Source organism: Rhinatrema bivittatum, chromosome 1 (genome assembly GCF_901001135.1).
Source record: "Rhinatrema bivittatum chromosome 1, aRhiBiv1.1, whole genome shotgun sequence".
Taxonomy (NCBI): Eukaryota; Metazoa; Chordata; class Amphibia; order Gymnophiona; family Rhinatrematidae; genus Rhinatrema; species Rhinatrema bivittatum.
In genome coordinates this window covers 561,788,214-561,806,043 of record NC_042615.1, presented here as the reverse complement: position 1 = coordinate 561,806,043, position 17,830 = coordinate 561,788,214, and the positions used below count along the sequence as shown (strand labels likewise).

General features: G+C 41.7%; 1 protein-coding gene across 2 annotated transcripts in view; it reads left to right on the top strand.

The window, feature by feature from the left end:
• The window catches only part of DAPK1 (death associated protein kinase 1), a 391,735-nt gene that overhangs the window by 293,878 nt on the left and 80,027 nt on the right, over positions 1–17,830 (top strand). For both annotated transcript variants that reach the window (XM_029617004.1, XM_029616996.1), the window contains exon 18: positions 7,054–7,152. In XM_029617004.1, the coding sequence (XP_029472864.1) occupies positions 7,054–7,152 (99 nt within the window). The remainder of the gene's footprint in view (positions 1–7,053; positions 7,153–17,830) is intronic.

The following is a 17,830-nucleotide window of genomic DNA, read 5'->3' as shown; positions in this document are numbered from 1 at the left end:
GGCCCCCAGATTTTATAACATGTGAATGTATATTATAAAATTAGCGCATCCATGTGTGCACGCCTGGAAGTGCCTTTAAAAATCTACCCCTGAGTGTCCTCTAGTCTTTATACTTTTTAAGAGTAAAAAAACCCATTCACATTTAACAGATATTGGTATCTCCGGATCAGCCCACAGTTGGTTCAAGTCCTTCCTCTGCAACAGAACCTTCAAAGTCAAAATCAATAATGAAGAATCACCCTTGACAAAGTCCACACTTGGTGTACCACAAAGATCCTCCTTATCTCCCACCCTCTTTAACATCTACCTCCTCCCTCTCTGCCAATTGCTAGCCGATCTTAATCTAATTCATTACCTGTACGCAGACGACGTGCAGATTCTGATCCCTATAACAGAATCTATCTCAAAAGCTCTCACCCACTGGAATAACTGCCTTCTATCTATCACCAGCCTTCTCAACAGCTTAAACTTGGTCCTCAACACCTCGAAGACAGAGCTCCTCCTCATCTCTTCAAACCAAGATAATATCCTTCCACCATCCCCCCACAACACCCATATCACCCATAAGCATGTAAGAGACCTCGGGGTAATTCTTGATAACCGCCTAAACCTAAAGAAAATGGTCAACACCACAACCAAAGACTGCTTCTACAGACTCCAGGTTCTGAAATGACTCAAACCACTCCTATTTTTCTATGACTTCAGGACAGTTCTCCAAGCATTACTGTTCGCCAAAATTGACTACTGCAGCGCCCTCCTCCTAGGCCTCCCCAAATCTACCACCAAACCACTGCAGATGATACAGAATGCCGCAGCGAGATTGCTGACCAACACCATCTGTGGAGAACACATCTCACCCATCCTCAGAAACCTACATTGGTTACCAGTGAATTTCAGAATCCTACATAAATCAATCACCCTAATGCACAAATCCATCCACCATCAACTTCAACTCGACCTTGAAATCCCCTTCAAACTACATTCCTCCAGCAGACCAACTAGAGAAATTCACAAAGGAACTCTGCAATTTCCCCCAACTAAAGCCACACGTCTCACCTCGACCAAAGACCGAGCGTTCTCGATAGCAGGCCCATCTATCTGGAATAACATCCCCTCAGATTGAAACCCTGCCTTTTAACATTCAGGAAAAAACTCAAGACGTGGCTCTTCCACCAAGCCTTCTCTGACCCCCCAGACACACACTAGTTTGCCCTTATTCTGTACCTGATCGATGGTCTTTTTCTCCTCCTGAACGATGGACTCTGGCACTTCTAAGCACATTATGCTTTAACCTGTCTTCTCTATTGTATTATATTTATAATTTATACCTGCTTTAACCTCTTTCCAGCTGTTTAAGCTTCCAAGTTCTTACTCCCTGTTGAATGTAACTTTGCCTTTTTTTTTTTTCCACTTCAATTGTTTAATTACTTTAGTTGTCGCTTCAGTTTTTTTTACCCTTGTTCAATGTAAACTGATCCGATATGGTTATTACTATGAAGGTCGGTATAGAAAAGTGTTAAATAAATAAATAAATAAATAAATTTACTCATTTCACTCCACTCATTATTTTATAGATCTCTATCATATCTCTCCTCAGCCATCTCTTCTTCAAACTTGAAGAGTCCTCACTTTAGCCTTTCCTCCTAGGGGAATTGTTCCTGCCCTTTTAACATTTTGATTGCCCTTTTCTAATTCTGCTATATCTTTTGTTGAGATGTGATGACCAGAACTGCACGCAGTACTCAAGATGAGTACAGAAGAATTATGAAATTCTCAGCTTTATTCTCCATTCATTTCCTAATAATTCCTAGCATTCTGTTTCTATCTTAGCTGTTGCTGCATACTGAGCAGATTTCAATGTATTATCAACAATGACATCTAGATCCTTTTTCTGAATGGTGACTCCTGATGTGGAACATTGTGTAGCTATAATTCAGGTTACTCTTCCCTAAGTGCATCACTTTGCACTTATCCACATTTAAATTTCATTTGCCATTTGCATGCCCAATCTCCCAGTTTTGCAAGGTTTTCTTACTATTTCTCATAATCCTCTTATGATTTAAGAACTTTCAATGTGTGTCATTGGCAAATTTTGATCACCTTGCTCATTGTTCCCATTTCCAGGTCCTTTATAAATGTTAAAAAGCAGTGATCCCAGAATGGATCCCTGGGGCACTCCACTATTCATCTTTTTCCGCTGAGAAAATTTATCATTTAGCCCTACTCTGTTTTCTATCTTTTAACCACTTGCCAGTCCACAAAAGGACACTACTGCCTATCCCATGATTTTTTTTTAATTTCCTGAGAAGTCTCTCAAGGAACTTTGTCAAATGCTTTCTGGAAATCCAGGTATGCTATATCAACTGGCTCACCTTTGTCTGCATGTTTATGTCCTCAAAAAAAAAAAAATTAGTAGATTGGTGAGGCAAGAGAAATGGCTAAATCCATATTAGCTTTGTCCCATTAAACTAAGCCTGTCTATATGTTCAGTAATTTAGTTCTTTATGATAGTTTCTACCATTTTACCTGGTACAGACATCAGACTCACTGGTCTGTAGTTTCCTGGAACACCCCTGAATCCCTTTTTGAAAATTGATTTTATATTGGCAGCCCTACCATAAACTATTTTAATCAGCTATGGTAGCTGAAGACTGGAGGATTGTCAATGTAATGCCACTCTTTCTTCCAGGAGAGTACTTACATTTGAGACTTTTAAATCAAGATTTGACTTGGTGGCAGTCGTGCATCCTTTGCCTTCTGCAGATCAAACATTATTTAAGATCTGATTTGGGAATAAGAACATTGCTTATGAGTATGCTTAGATAAAATGGCAAATTGCTATAGAAATAGAAGCTTTCCTGAGCTTTTGTGAGAGGATTTATTGGACTACAGGATCTGAGCAAAAACATTTCCTTTTAGGGAGAGGCAATTTAAAATAATGCAGAGAGTGTATATTTATTCTGTTTAAAGTAGAGGTAGTCGGCTCTAGCAGCTGTCAGAGATGTTGACATGAAATAGGTATGTATATTCATCGTCTTTGGTCATTACAAATGTGTTTTGAAATGTTATCCTGGTTTTGTGTTTTGTTTTGTTTTTTAAACACATCAGATTAAAAGCAGAGAAACCAGCTGATATCCATGCAAGACGAGTAATGTTGCACAGAGAAAGCTGAGGTGTACAAATACTAATATTTCCATGCTGTTTGACACATTTGCTCTCTGAATGTGTTGAGCATATGAAGTGTTATGGGACTTACCAGCAATTTTTGCTAAAATGGGGGAGGGGTAGGTACGTGCAAGTATTTTTATACTAATAACTTAACTGGTATGAGTTATAACTACTTTGGAGGGGGGGGGGGGAAGAGGAAATTAATAGGTGAAATTTAATGCAGAACCATTTTAAAGAAATGAATGTCAGATTTAATTATTGGCAAACTGAGAGAGCATGTTGTAACACTGGGGTTCCCAAACTATTTGGGAGCGTGGACCCTTTTCAAGTTCTAAACTTTTTGTGGACCCCCACCTGCTGCTTTAATCTTTACCTGCAGTTATGGGTCGTATATAGAAAAATTATGTAATAAAGAAATTATTTTCTCCCAGGACAAGCAGGATGGTAGGCCTTACCATGTGGGTGATGTCACTGGACGGAGCCCTATCACGGAAAACGTTTCTGTCAAAGTTTCTAGAACTTTTGACTGGCACACTGAGCATGCCCAGCATGCCATAATCCCTGTAGCCACAGGGTCTCCCTTCAGTCTCTCTTTTTTTTTTCTTCCACGCTGCAGTTTGCCTTGCAGTTAGGAGTTCTGAGATTTTCTCTCAAAAATTTTCCTCACGGAATACTTGAAGTTTACTTCTCCAAAAACTTCCCTCCATGGGTCTCCCATCGCGACATCGATTTGTTTCTCTGAGTGAATTCTCCCGTCTTCAGTCGATTCCTGCCTCCCCCTTTTTTCGCTGACCGCAGGCCATCGATTGTTTTTGGATGGTGGACTAGCTCCCTCTGTATACAAGTGCAGAAAGAGAAGTCAGTGTGGTGTGCAGCCCACTTGGTTACCTTGTCTGCCGCATGAGGATACCAGAACTCCTTCAGTGCTGCTGCTCCCAACCCTCTGGGTCGCATCCAAGGCTGGAAGGATTCAGACGGATAAGATGAGGAGGTGCTGTGTATGTGTGTGCTGCACAAAGTGGGTCCCAGCTATCCTAGCTCTCCATGCTGCTCATTGATTACCACTCTTTTGGGCCTGATTCACTGAGCTGTTTTCCCATAGACACAGAATGGGAGAAAAAGCCTTAGTGAATCAGGCCCTTTCCTGCTCATACTATAGCTAGGAAGAAGAGCCATGCATAATTGCACTTGTTTTCTGAAAGAATGTCCTATGTTTGTGTCACCGCTGCGGTGTCTTGATGCAGGGGTACTGAGAGCGGAGCCTAGCTACTTGCCTGATAACTTTTCACTGACACTCCTTATCAGATCTGAAGGCACACTGGTTGGGAAACACTGTTCTGTAGACCACTGTTTCTAAACTGTGACATTAAAATCTTGATCAAAATTATAACAAAAGGGATCAAAAGAATTTTCCCCAATTGCTTTATCATGACCAAACAAGTTTTTCGTAAAAGGAAGACAGGAGCTGTACACTGATCAACATACGTGGAGCTTCGAATAAACATTGAAATGGCAGTATCCCTGGATATGGAAATGGGAATTTTCTATTCACCTTTCTGAGCTCCCAAACTTTTGGAGACATTGTTGTATAGAGTCCCTCTTATCATAGACCCAAAGCAACAGCTAGATAAATGGAACCAGCTCAGAAGAATTTGAGATGTTATGGGGTCCAAGACAAGAGATGTCCTATATCTCTTTGCTTTGGGAATGGAACCTCTTGCAGGATTAAAAATGATAGAAAACAATTCTGGCTAAAATTGAAGGATTGAAACTGAGTCTTGTGGTGATACCATGCTATTAAGCTTGCAGGATCCAGAATCTTAATTCTCCCACCATATATATATATATAGAGAGAGAGAGATTTAAGAGAAACTACAGGGTTCTTTCACTGGGTGGGAAAATTAAGATTCTGGATCCTGCAAGCATAATATGAGGAAATTGGAGGCCTGGTCTGCCAAATGAACATAAGAACATGCCATACTGGGTCAGACCAAGGGTCCATCAAGCCCAGCATCCTGTTTCCCACAGTGGCCAATCCAGGCCATAAGAACCTGGCAAGTACCCAAAATCTAAGTCTATTCCATGTAACCATTGCTAATGGCAGTGGCTATTCTCTAAGTGAACTTAATAGCAGGTAATGGACTTCTCCTCCAAGAACTTATCCAATCCTTTTTTAAACACAGCTATACTAACTGCACCAACCACATTCTCTGGCAACAAATTCCAGAGTTTAATTGTGCGTTGAGTAAAAAAGAACTTTCTCCGATTAGTTTTAAATGTGCCCCATGCTAACTTCATGGAGTGCCCCCTAGTCTTTCTATTATCCGAAAGAGTAAATAACCGATTCACATCTACCCGTTCTAGACCTCTCATGATTTTAAACACCTCTATCATATCCCTAGCTAGTCATTCTGCCCCATTAAAGTAATGAAGCAATCAAAATACGTGGACATCCAAATAACAAATAATGTAACAGATCTTTCTAACCTCAACTACACACTAGTACTTCAAGGAATTGGATAAGAGCTAGCTAGATGGGGCACCCTATCTGTGTGTGACCTGATTGGGCTGAACAGCATCAGTAAAACGAGCATACTCCACAAGTTACTATATCCATCAAACCAAATCACCCCGTGCTCAGTTGCTGCTTCAGAATAAATATTATCCAATCCTAGACATTAAATAAGAAACGGGCAGGGATTAAATAAGAGACTTTACAACTCCCTATGGAATGCTCTAACCTTTAACTCAACTGTGAAGCTGCAATACTCAAAACAATAGTGCCCAAAGAGGCACACCGGCTAGACTTAGGATCCAGATATATAAAAACTATTCTCTTTTTCAGAGCTATGGCCAAGCCGAGCTTGCAGAAAGAACTCTACCATGAATACAGTGAGATCCACCCATTCATAAATCCATTCTATCTTGGAAAGCTGTTGAGAGAGTTTAAAATAATGGGTTATGTCCCCTTACAGTAAAATAAAACACTTTGAGCAATTTGTGGTTTCAGAATGTACAGGATTAGCAACCACTCTCTGAAAGATGGGTGTCCAAATGTTCAGCAAGGTAGAAGATGAAAACTAGGTATTTCTTTCTCTGCAATAAATAACAGAATTAACACAAATGAGAATGCCCATTTAATTGCTATTCCCAGCTTTGAGATTGTATAACCAAGAAAGCTAAACAATCGGATTTTTAGGCCAAATGAAATTGAAGTGCACCTTTCAAAATGTCAACAATAGACCACCTGACCAAATTATACAGAATTCTGGAAGAATACATAGTGATAAACCTCAAATTGGTAGATGGTGTAGTACCCCCTCCCCCCTAGATGAAGTACATTGGAGAAAAATCTATAAATTAAACCACAAATGCCCCTTTGCAACTAACTGCAGGAAACCCAAGAACAGAATCCTCAGAGTGCACGGTCTGCACAAGTTCAACTCTCCCCCAGTGCTGGGGAGGCATGGGATGAGATTTCTTCCATCTGTGGTGGGAATGCACTAGTGATCCTAACCTACTGGCAAAAATAAAGGCCTTGCTAAAGAGTCGAAATTTATATCAGGATACATTAGATGATGTAGTATAGTATTGCTGGGAGCTATGAAATGTGTGATCAATTTTGCTCTTATAAGTCCTTACGTTTCCCAGTTATAAGCCTGTTTTGGGGAGTAGGGCTGCTGTTTCTAGCACCATTTTCCACAACTAACTTGACTATTTTTGCTATATAAACATTTTTTCCCTTTTAAGGACAAACATGCTTGGACTGCAAGTTTTTTCTGTTTGGTTGTGTACTATATTTTCATGTCAGATCTGCTGGAATGGACTTGATTAGGTTTTTGAAAGCAGTCACAGAGACTTAATTTTTTTTTTATGTCCTTTCAGTATGGACGTACACCTCTACATCTGGCAGCAAATAACGGGATCCTTGAAGTTGTCCGGTACCTGTGTCTTGCTGGTGCGAATGTGGAAGCTCTAACTTCTGTGAGTATATATTGCCTTCCCCATTCATTGTGAAAGAGCCTGAAAGGAATACTGTCTCCTGTTCACTCTGCTTTGGTTAAAGGTGAGACAAGTATGTGGTGGTGGTGATGGTTTATCCCTCTGGTTAAACTACCCTTCCATTCTGTTCACTCCCATGATTCTCAAATCTGGTAAAAAGAATTTTTGAGGATCCACTTTAAATGTGACCATTGGTACACTTCACGTTTTCCTGTTTCTGTTCTTCTTTGATCAGAGATTTAAAATGCCAAAAAAAGCAAAATAAACCTTTATTTTATTTCTTGATTGACTGCAAAATCATAAAACATGTGGTGTACAATAAAAAAAGATAAATAGATAAATATTATAAAATTGTAAGGGGCTCTGGGTGAGTATCACGGCACATCTGCACTTATACCTGTATAGCAGCACTCACTTGAAGATGGGGGATGAGCCAACCCATCACAACCACATGAGACCTCAGTTAGCAGGGCAAGGGAAAGTGGGATCAGTACCATAGTGGAGGCAGCAGCGTCAGCAGTGCAAAGGCTACTGGGATTTTCCAAGCCCCCACCAAGAGCAGGAAGATGAGGCCCAAAGTGGGAGGGGTTAAGTGAGGAGTGAGTAAGAGGGGAGGGAAGTCAAGAGATGAGAAGAGGGAGTGAGAGAAATGGGAGAATAGGAAGGGGAGAGGGTGAGTAACCAGTGAAAGGAGGTAAAGGAGAGGGAAGGGGAGAAAGTGGAAAGTGTGACGACGGGGACAAATTAGAATGCAAGTGGGAAGACTACATATCTTCCTGCCTTCAGTCCACAGCAGATAAGCCCACCAGTAGGGTTGGTAAGTGAAGCAAACATGTGCAAGTTTCCTAATGTATGTGTATATGTATTTGTATGTGTGTATATATATATATATATATATATATATATATATAGGGAAAAAGCCAGTTCATAACTTACCACCGAAGTAGCAAGTCACCTTGTCAAACCGGCTTCAAGCTTTTGTAATCACTACTGGCATTAAAAAAAAAAAACCTGATTAGAAACTTTAACTTAAACTTTTTTCCTTTTTTGGAGCAGTAGCAACATTCGTGTGCCAGCGATTCCTTTCCTCTGTACAGCGGGGAAGGGCTGTACCGGCCACCTCCAGCCCCACCCCCTCTCTCTAGATATCTCTCGATAGATCTCTCTCGGTAGATATATAGGCACTATAAAGGGGTGCTGCTCTTTAGTATGATGGTAACTTTAGTTGAACATTGCCTGTAGAAGGAGGTGCTTTTGTGGGGACAGTGTTTGAACTGCCCAGTGCACTAGGAACCAGGAGACCAGGGTTAGAGTCCCGCTGTCGCTCCTTGTGACCTTGGGCAAGTCACTTTACCCTCCATTGCCTCAGGTACAAAAAAACTTAGATTGTAAGCCCTCTGGGGATAGGGAAATACCTACAGTACCTGAATGTAAACTGATCTGATATCTCAGATCGAATGTAAGAGTATAAAAAATAAATAAATGGACGAGAGAGATGTACACGAGCTTTTAAAGTGTTTGAGAAAAAAGTTATCGTAACTGTATTTCTTCTCTTGACATTTTACTGATGAAAAGCAAGGAAAAAAGTGTTGCTAAGAGAATTTTGATATAAAAAGTAACTTCTGTGAATAGGTTTGCAGGATATTAATAAATCCTCCATGTTCATTTTAATAGTTTCGATGAAGAAATGCAAAATGGATTTTAAAATTACAGTTAAGCAAATCTTACAAGTCATTGTAAAGCCACTGGTAGATTAGAACAGTAACTGATTGACAGGCTTGGAATGTTAGAACTATAAGTGTCTGCTTAAAGCAGTGAAAACCTGATCACTGATAGCCTGTGCAATATGGGCAGTGTAGCTTAAAGGGAGCCAAGAAGCATTCTGCTTGTCTTGAAAGGACAATAAAATGTAAAGATTCTGGCAAGTCAACTGAGTTTAACAAGAGAAAAATGTGTGTGCGATTGAATGAATTAACAAACTTAATGAGCTCCTGACCCAGTAATTGAATTATTAAATAGGGAAACACAGCTGGCATTTTTTCTTTTACATTAGTTAGTAGTACAAGTACAATTTTTAGGGATCTTGAGGAGTGCAGGAACACACAAACATCTAGAAGAAGACTGGATGGGACAATGTAGCCGGATTCTTTTATTTCTTACAGCAGTAGGGAGACAGGTATCTTAAATGAGTGAAGTCAATCAAGACGCAGCTGTGATGACTGAGGAAATTCACCTGAAGTGGTCCAGAATAGTAACCATCCAACTCATGAGCACACCATCATATGTATCTAAACAATTACCACAAGTATACATTGTCCTAAATTCTGATCAGAATAACTTGGTAATTCAGAACTCTGAATTTTTCTGTAGACATATATAGTTGGGTAAAGGAAGGAAAAAACACTGTAGACTTCCTGGATGGTAAGACCCCTGAAAGATGAAACATGCCCAAACAAGTTTAAGAAAAGAATCGTGAACCAGAGTTTATAAAGCTCCTGATAAGATGCGAGGATGTTCATGACAAGTTGGCCAATGTCCCTTGTTTCAGGGACAATCTCTTTGGGGATAAGGTCAGAGAAATCGTGGTCCACATCAAGGAACAGCATAAGGCCATTCAGTTCTTGTTGGCAGGAGCAGCACAGCCTCCTTCCTCTAGATGCCCTTACTTTGCTTTTAAGTGCTCCTTTTTCCAGACTCTTTTTTTTCCCACTAATTTCAGCAGTATTGCGCTCCACCTTTTCTACCACAGCAGCAGCTTCTAGCATGCAAACAGGCTTCCTCCCTTCCGGCAGGAGAGGGAAGATTCACCTATTCTTCAAAGAATGGTAGAAGACCACCAAGGACTGGTTTGGTCCTCAAAAATATGGACTCTGGTAACAGTTTGCAATTCTCCCATTCCCTAGCACAGCATCGATATTTAGCCTTTAATCCTGATCTGTCTCTTTCAACCCAGCTCCGTCTAAAGGTAGCTTCTTAGCCAGTGGTCATTTGAGCCGGTTTCTCCCAAAGACTGTGGCAAAGGGTTCTATTCCATCTATTTACTTATCCCCAAGACGTTAAGGAGTTTGAGACTTATCCTGGATTTAGAAAGACTGAGCAAGAGACAGTTGTGGGAGAAGTTTAAAATGAATGTCCTCCATGTGCGCCCTGGATCTGAAAGACATATATGCTCACATACTCATCCACCCATCTCAATGGGAATAGCTCAGTTTTGTGGTGGATTCTTCTCACTATCAATACAAGGTTCCTTTCAGGCTCTTAGCAGTCTCAATGGTTCTCACTTCAGGCTGCCTAGCAGTAGTGGCTGCATACTTTCGTTGTCGGGGGGATTGGTTTCCCCCCCCCCCCCCCCTGCGTACCTTGATGACTGGCTGGTGATGGTATATTTGCAAGCAGGGGAATTGGATTGCCCGCAAAAGATGATCCAGTTTCTTCAGTATTCAACTTTGCCAAGCTGAACTCCATCCCTACCCAAAGGATCAAGTTCGGGGCATGAATAGACTAATCAGCAGAAAGAGCATGCCTTCTGTCAGATTGCAGGGGCCACAAGGCCTTTCACCGCAAACTCATGACATAAGAAAGGGGGTGAGTGAAGCTTCTACATCTTGCCTACCTCACCCCAGCCTGCACAGTCTTGAGACTCTGCCTCTGTCCCGCCCCTCATCCAATGTCATTAGCCAAACGGGTTGGGCCAGTCGGCCCAAAGAAGCATGCCAGGGACTATGTAACCTCTCACAGCTGACCTGGGCCGCAAGAAGGGGGTGAATGGATCTGCTTCTGCTTTCCTCTGCCTGCACCAACCTTTGGCCACTGAACCCATTACCAAAGGACTTGGGGACTTTGCCTCTGTCCTGTCTGCTCCCAGTATCAGCAGGAGGGGCTGGGTCAACAACTCAATGTAGTATGCCAGAAGCTCCTTCATGTGCTGCCTTTTGGGTGCCAATTTGAACCTCAGGCTGCCCAAAGGTGAGGCCCCCACCCCCAACATACTACTTCATCACAGCCTTCCTACAGGACTGTACTTAAACCACTTAGAAAGTGCTGCACGCACTACCACATCACCTATCCAAATAGTCACAGGTTGGGATAGACATACCCCAAACTATTCCCTCCATACAAAACAAAGAAACGACAGATCTCTTATCCCCCAATCCCCAAGACAGCCAAAACAAGACATACAAAATAAATGCCACAAATCCCCTTTGCAACTTGCACTACTGAATGCCCAGTCCATCCACAAAAAACTGCATCTCCTTTTCAGCCTACAAATGATATCCCTGTAGACATCCCCTGCTTAATGGAAACATGAGCACAGAGCACTGACACCTCCCAGCTCCTACAAACTTGCCCACCTGGCTTCATTTTTTACTAAACCGTTCACAGAATCAAAAAAAGAAGAGGTCCTGCAATAATCACCATTCCCTTTGCATGACCCATATTCCCACCCAGGAAGTTAAGGAAACAGAATCTTTATTTCTGCAGACAGATGACAAATCTCAAATGGGAAATCCTCCTGATCTACCACCCCCTATCAGGTTCAGCTAAGGCCCTCCAAAACTACTTCCAACTCATCTCAGAAATAATCCTACACTGGCTCCCAATAAAATACAGGATAACTACAAAATACTATCCATAATACACAAAATAATATATGAAAAATAAACAAATTGGTTAAGTGCATCCATAAAACTCCACTCACCAAACCGAAATCTCCATTCAGCTAACAAAGTTCTATTAAAAATTCCACCTGCTCGTCACAAACGTACCTCAACTCAGAAGAGAGTCATATCCCTAGGAAGCCCCGAAATATGGAACTCCCTCCCAACTGAACTGAGAACACAACAAAATTAAAAACCATCAAAAAAGAACTAAAAACTTGAATGTTCATCAAAGCCTACCAAAACACCCTATGACTCTATGCTACAACTTCCCTCCCTACTGGCCCATATAAACATGCAGAACCAATCCAAAGCACATAATTTAACCTGTACAATTTAACAACCAAACTATGTTTATAATGACTAAGATAACTATGTTAACAAGCGTATGAATCTTTGAACACTCTGTTAAACATCGAAACTGTGTAAACCGTTGTGATGGCGAAACCGAACGACGGTATATAAAACTCGATAAATAAGCAAATAAAATCCTAAAACACTGGCCCTCTGAGTTTTCAGTATCCACTTGGATGAACCCGATCTTACCCCAGCCCCTGGCTTCATGACCACTGCTGAAATGCTAGGCCTGTCTCAACTAGTAAATGTAATGACTTATGCATGCCACACTATCTACAACTACTCCTACGAATCAAAGGTCTACAAAGTATATAGCTCTCTTGGACAGATTATCACATGATAAAATTCAATCTGCAACTACAGACCCCATGCATAGGCTCACTGCACACACAACTCCAGAGGCTTCCTGCTACTCTTCAGAAGCAAACTTGCAACATACCCACCACTTCATCTGACCACCTGGATGAAAACTGGAACAAAGACCTTAGCAAAACCTTAAATGAAACTACCCCAACGAAGACCTGCCACCTTAGTAATCCAAAACTCATCCCCTGGTTCACCCCAGAACTGTTTTAAAACAAATAAGTAGAAGACTTGAGCAGAAATGGTGAAAATCCAGGTTTACAAGTTAGCAGATAACTGCAGAAAATACCAAACAATCTGTTGTAGAGCTGTAACAGATTAAAAAAAAAAAGGCATACTACACCAATACTATAAACCAAGCGAAAAACTCAGCAAAAGAAATATTCAGGACAGTCGTCAAGTTCCTAACACCCACCTCTTCCACAACGACAGTAACCCTGTGGAACAACCTTGCCAAGTTATTTTTAAACAAAATCTTTATCAGAGGAGAACTGAACTCTGCCACTGAAACCCTTCTGCTTCTGGAGTCCCAACCTATACTTCCTTTCACCTTATCCTTCTGCCCGCTACTAGAAGATAACATCTAAACTCTCTTCTCAGACATCGGTATCACTACATGCACTGCAGACCTCTGCCCCTCCTGGATAATTAGTCAGGCCTGCTTGACCACCTTGCAGCTATCATAAACACCTCTTTCGCTGAGGACTACCTACCCGACAGCCTAAAAAAAGCCTTAGTGAGACCAATCTTAAAAAGAAAAAAAGCCAAACCTAGATCCAGATGACTTTAGTAACTCCTGCTCAGTCTAAACCTACCCTTCCGAAGCAAAACCATTGAAAAGGCTTTCCTTTTCCAGGTAACTGAAATCCTTCAGTCTACAAACACCCTCAAACCATACCAATCTATGTTCATATTTATATGCCGCTATTGCCAAAGCCAATTTCAGACCCCACCTTAACACTGAGATGGTTCTAATAAGCCTAGTAGACAAGCTAAAGAGACCTCATTGATCATGGGTAACTTGTCATACTGGTTTTCCTGGATCTGTCCGCTGCATTCAACACTGTAGACTGACATCCCAATCGCACATCTGGAGGATCTAGGTCTACATGCTCAGCACTCACATGTTTTACATCCTTTTTTCACAACTGTTCTCAGACTGTATCACTGCCCTCTGTGTATTCCCACCCACTCCCATATGGAGTACCACAAGGATCTGTCCTTTCACCCACCCTCTTCAACATTTACATGATGGTCCCGTCCCCCCCTTGCAAACAAATCAAAACTCATCAGATTTCCTTGCACTCATGAGTGAATGGCTTAGAACTTGTAATCCCTCTTGGCCTAGATGCAGTTAAAGCAATCAAAAATCTCAATAAATGTTTAGCAAGCATTTCCTCCTGGCTAAGACTAAATAAGCTGAAACTCAACCTTTAAAAGACTGAAGTATTATGGGTTGGTAAGAGACCCTACCTGTCTAGACACCAAGGTAATGCTCAGTGTACTGGCTCTTTCAGCTACCAAATTCGGAGCTTAGACTACCTACTAGATTTAAATCTCCCAGACGCCCAAGTCTGAACAGTGACTGAAGCATCTCTCTTCAAACTACATTAATGACTACATCTCCGGCCTCTCCTTGAAGACTCTGCCTTTGCAGAGGTCATCCAGGCCACTGTGATCTCCTGTTTTGGACTACTGCAATTCACGTTTCATTGGAATGCCAATCAAATTGAACAAATGACTGCAATTTGTTCAAAATATTTCAGCATGCTTGCTAAAAAAAAAAAAACAAAACCAAAATTGACAGGATCACACCAACCCTAAAGGCTCTTCACTTGCTCCCAACTCTTTACCCTACAAAATTCTAAGTCTGGCTTACAAGTCCCTTACAGGTAAATGCACCTCTCTGCCTAAACGACCATCTTGCTCCCTACATTCCTTCCCACACTCAGTTTACTGTTATAAACCCGTTTGGTGATCCCTACCATCAAAGAACTTCACCGTACAGGAAGAAGACTTCCCAAGTGTGGCACCAACACACTGGAATGCTCTGCCACAGCATATCAGACAAGTCCCAGACCTTCTAGCCTTCAGAAAGCTACTGAAAATCATGGCTTTTCCAATCTGCCTTTGGCCCACTTTGAATTGACCACTACATCTGTTGGCAGCTTTTTCCTAGTTACCCCTGCCAAATCACACACATTCATACTTTAGGTCAAAATTGTATACATATATTTATCTGCCTTAATGTCTCCTCATATGCCCTGCCAACACACACCCCCCCCCCCCCCACACACACACACACACACACACACACACCCCACACTGTAAATAATAGCTAGTTATTGTGTGAGGTTCCCAAAACATTCCTGGGAGACCATTGTGGATATCCTGAAAATCTGACTGGCTGGGAGGTCCTCCAGGACAGATTTGGGAATCAGTGACCTATGTGAATCAGATTCCATGTTCTCTATGTAAGCAACTACCCTCACCAAACTACTGTATTCTCATAAATTGTATTGTAATGTTAGTTCCTTGTACCTCGCTTTGAATTCTTTACTGGAAAAGTGTATAACAAATGATGATGAGATCGGGCAGGTTGTCTTCGAGCTCTGGTCCAGATCTTGCTGAAAAGAGATCAAGTACCAGCCTGAGCAATTCTGGCATAGGACATAGGCGATGCAATTAGTCCCCATGATGTACCTCAATATGAGTGTTGTCCTATGGGGTCTCTGCACAATGGAATCAACTGACAGCCCTTGTTGCATCCTATATGGATAACCACCAAGATGAAATTAGTCCTCCATTGGTGGCTAGATTAAAAGGTTCTGGAAATAGGTGCCCCTCTTAAAGTTCTTCATCATGTAACACTAGTGACAGTTGCATATACCATGGTGTAGGGCGCAAACTTTGGAGTATGGTCAGCAGTGTATGCCTAATCCAGATCAACCTCTTGGAACTACAAGCCATTCATCATGTGTTGAATATTCTCATATTTTCTTCAGGGCAAGAGAATTCTGATCCAGACTGACAATCAAGTGGCAATGTTCCTTGTGAATAAATAAAGGGGCACAGGGTCCTGGATCCTCTGTCAGGAATCTATGAAAATTTGGGAGTGGGCTCAGACACCGAGCTTTCCTTCAAGCAACTTACCTTCCTGGGATCTCAAACATGCTGGTGGATCACCTTAGCAGTATTTTTGCCCCCATAGGTGATCCCTGGATGAGGGTGTTGCAGACAAGCTATTTGGCCCCTGATATCACCCACCAATCACCTTTTTCACATCAGAAAACAGGAAAGCTGACACAATTTGCTCCATTCTTCAAAGCAAGTTCAGATATGCTCCAGATGCTTTTCTGCTCAAGTGGGATGCTGATCTTCTGTTTGCCTTTCCTTCGATACTGTTTATGGCAAGGATGATGCAAAAGGTACTCAGACTAGGCATGTCTTATTCTCATTGCTCCAAGCTTGGCCCAGGGAAGTGTGGTTCTCCAAGTTATCAGTCCACCCACTGATTTTCCACCCCCCTTCCCTCCCCCCCCCCCCCCCCCCCCTCTCATTCCCAGGATCCAATCTGGCTCTACTAACTCAGGAGGAGTGTCATCGTCATCCAGGCCTCCCTTCCTGCTTGATGGCTTCCTCATTGTCATTATCTAAGGAAATTGAGGACACTAATTTCATCCAGGAAGCCATCTAGCAGAAGAGCAATCAATTTTAAATATAATCATTTTTCAGCTGTGTGTTAGGCAAGCTTGCTGAACCAGTTTGCCTATGCTCCACAAAATCTGCTTCAGTAATTGTTCTCCTTTTCTCTTTGGTCCTCGGTACATCATTGGTCAAAGTGTGTCTTAGTGCCATTGCTGCTTACCTCCCTTAAGTGGATGGAAAGCTGATCTCATCCATCCTCCAGAATCGAAGTTCATGAAAAGTTTGTGGTTTGATACCTCTACTTGCGAAACCACTGGTTCCATAGGATCTGTGTCATCTTGGCACAACTGATGAAACCTCTCTACATGCTGTTGGAGTTGGCTTCCTTAATGTTTAACTGAAAAAAGGTATTCCTAGTCACCATCACTTCAGCTAGAAGAATCAGCAAGCTACAAGCATTGGTTCATTATCTTCTATACATGCAGTAGAGTGGAGACTTTCTGCCTCAAGTAATTTCTACATTTTATTTGAATTAAACCATTGTTTTGCCAGCGTTCTTTCCAAGATCTCAAGCACATAAAGGGGAGAAGGCGTCTCTATTCATTGGACTGTAAAAGGGTCATATTTATTTATTTATTTGTAGAGTTTTATATACCGTTATTCGGTAGAGCCATCATAACGGTTTACAAATCTGCAATTATCATCCAACATATGCAATTATCTTACAATCAAATGGAGTTAACATAGTAGTTGGGAACAGCCTACTATCTGAAGAAAACTCAACCTCATTGTTAGGTTTCTCAACTTTTCCTACAACTTTTCCTACAATCCTAACACAGGGAGTTGCTGTTGCCAAACAATTCCAACTGGCTAGCAGATTGTATTGCACATTGCTATGCTCTGACTGGCCTTCAGATCATAGGCTCTGTTGAGGCTTATCAAATAAGAGCCATGACTACTTCAGTGGCTCATCTAAGAGCACTCCTTTCGAGGACATTTGTAAAGCTGCAACTTGGTTAGCAGCTCACACTTCATGTCCCTTTACTGCCTGGATAGTCTGTCAAGAAACGATAGTAACCTTGGGCAAGCAGTATTATGCAGTCTCTTCACCCAGTAGGCCACTCTCCATGGGGGATCCAGGTTGCTTTTTCAGTAAGTGCTTCGCAACCCTCAGCTGAGGACTTCCCACATATCCTGGTTAATTCATCCCTTCTTGTTGATGGAAAAAGCAAGTTTGCGTTATCGTAAGCAGGAATCTCCATATACAGTGTGTTGAATTAGAAATGCTTAATACCCACCCACCTCCCTGGAGAGTTGACTACCTTAGTTAAAACTAAGTTTTACAGTTCACTAAGGGGTTCACAAGGCAGCATGTGTGCAGTATCTCCCACGCATGCTCAGTAGTAAAACTTTACTGAGCTAGCAAGATGAGTCCATTCACTGCCATTGGATGATGTCGCCCACGTGTCATAGCTAATTCATCTTACTATTTACGGAGAACACTATTTATGTGTAAGAGAACTGGGAAGGTTTGGTAGTTTCCGCCTTTTGGTTTTCTAGCTCTGTCAGAACCAGTTTCCGCTGACGCTATATTGACGAGCTTTTATTCACAGCTGCCCAGAGGTTTCTCTTAT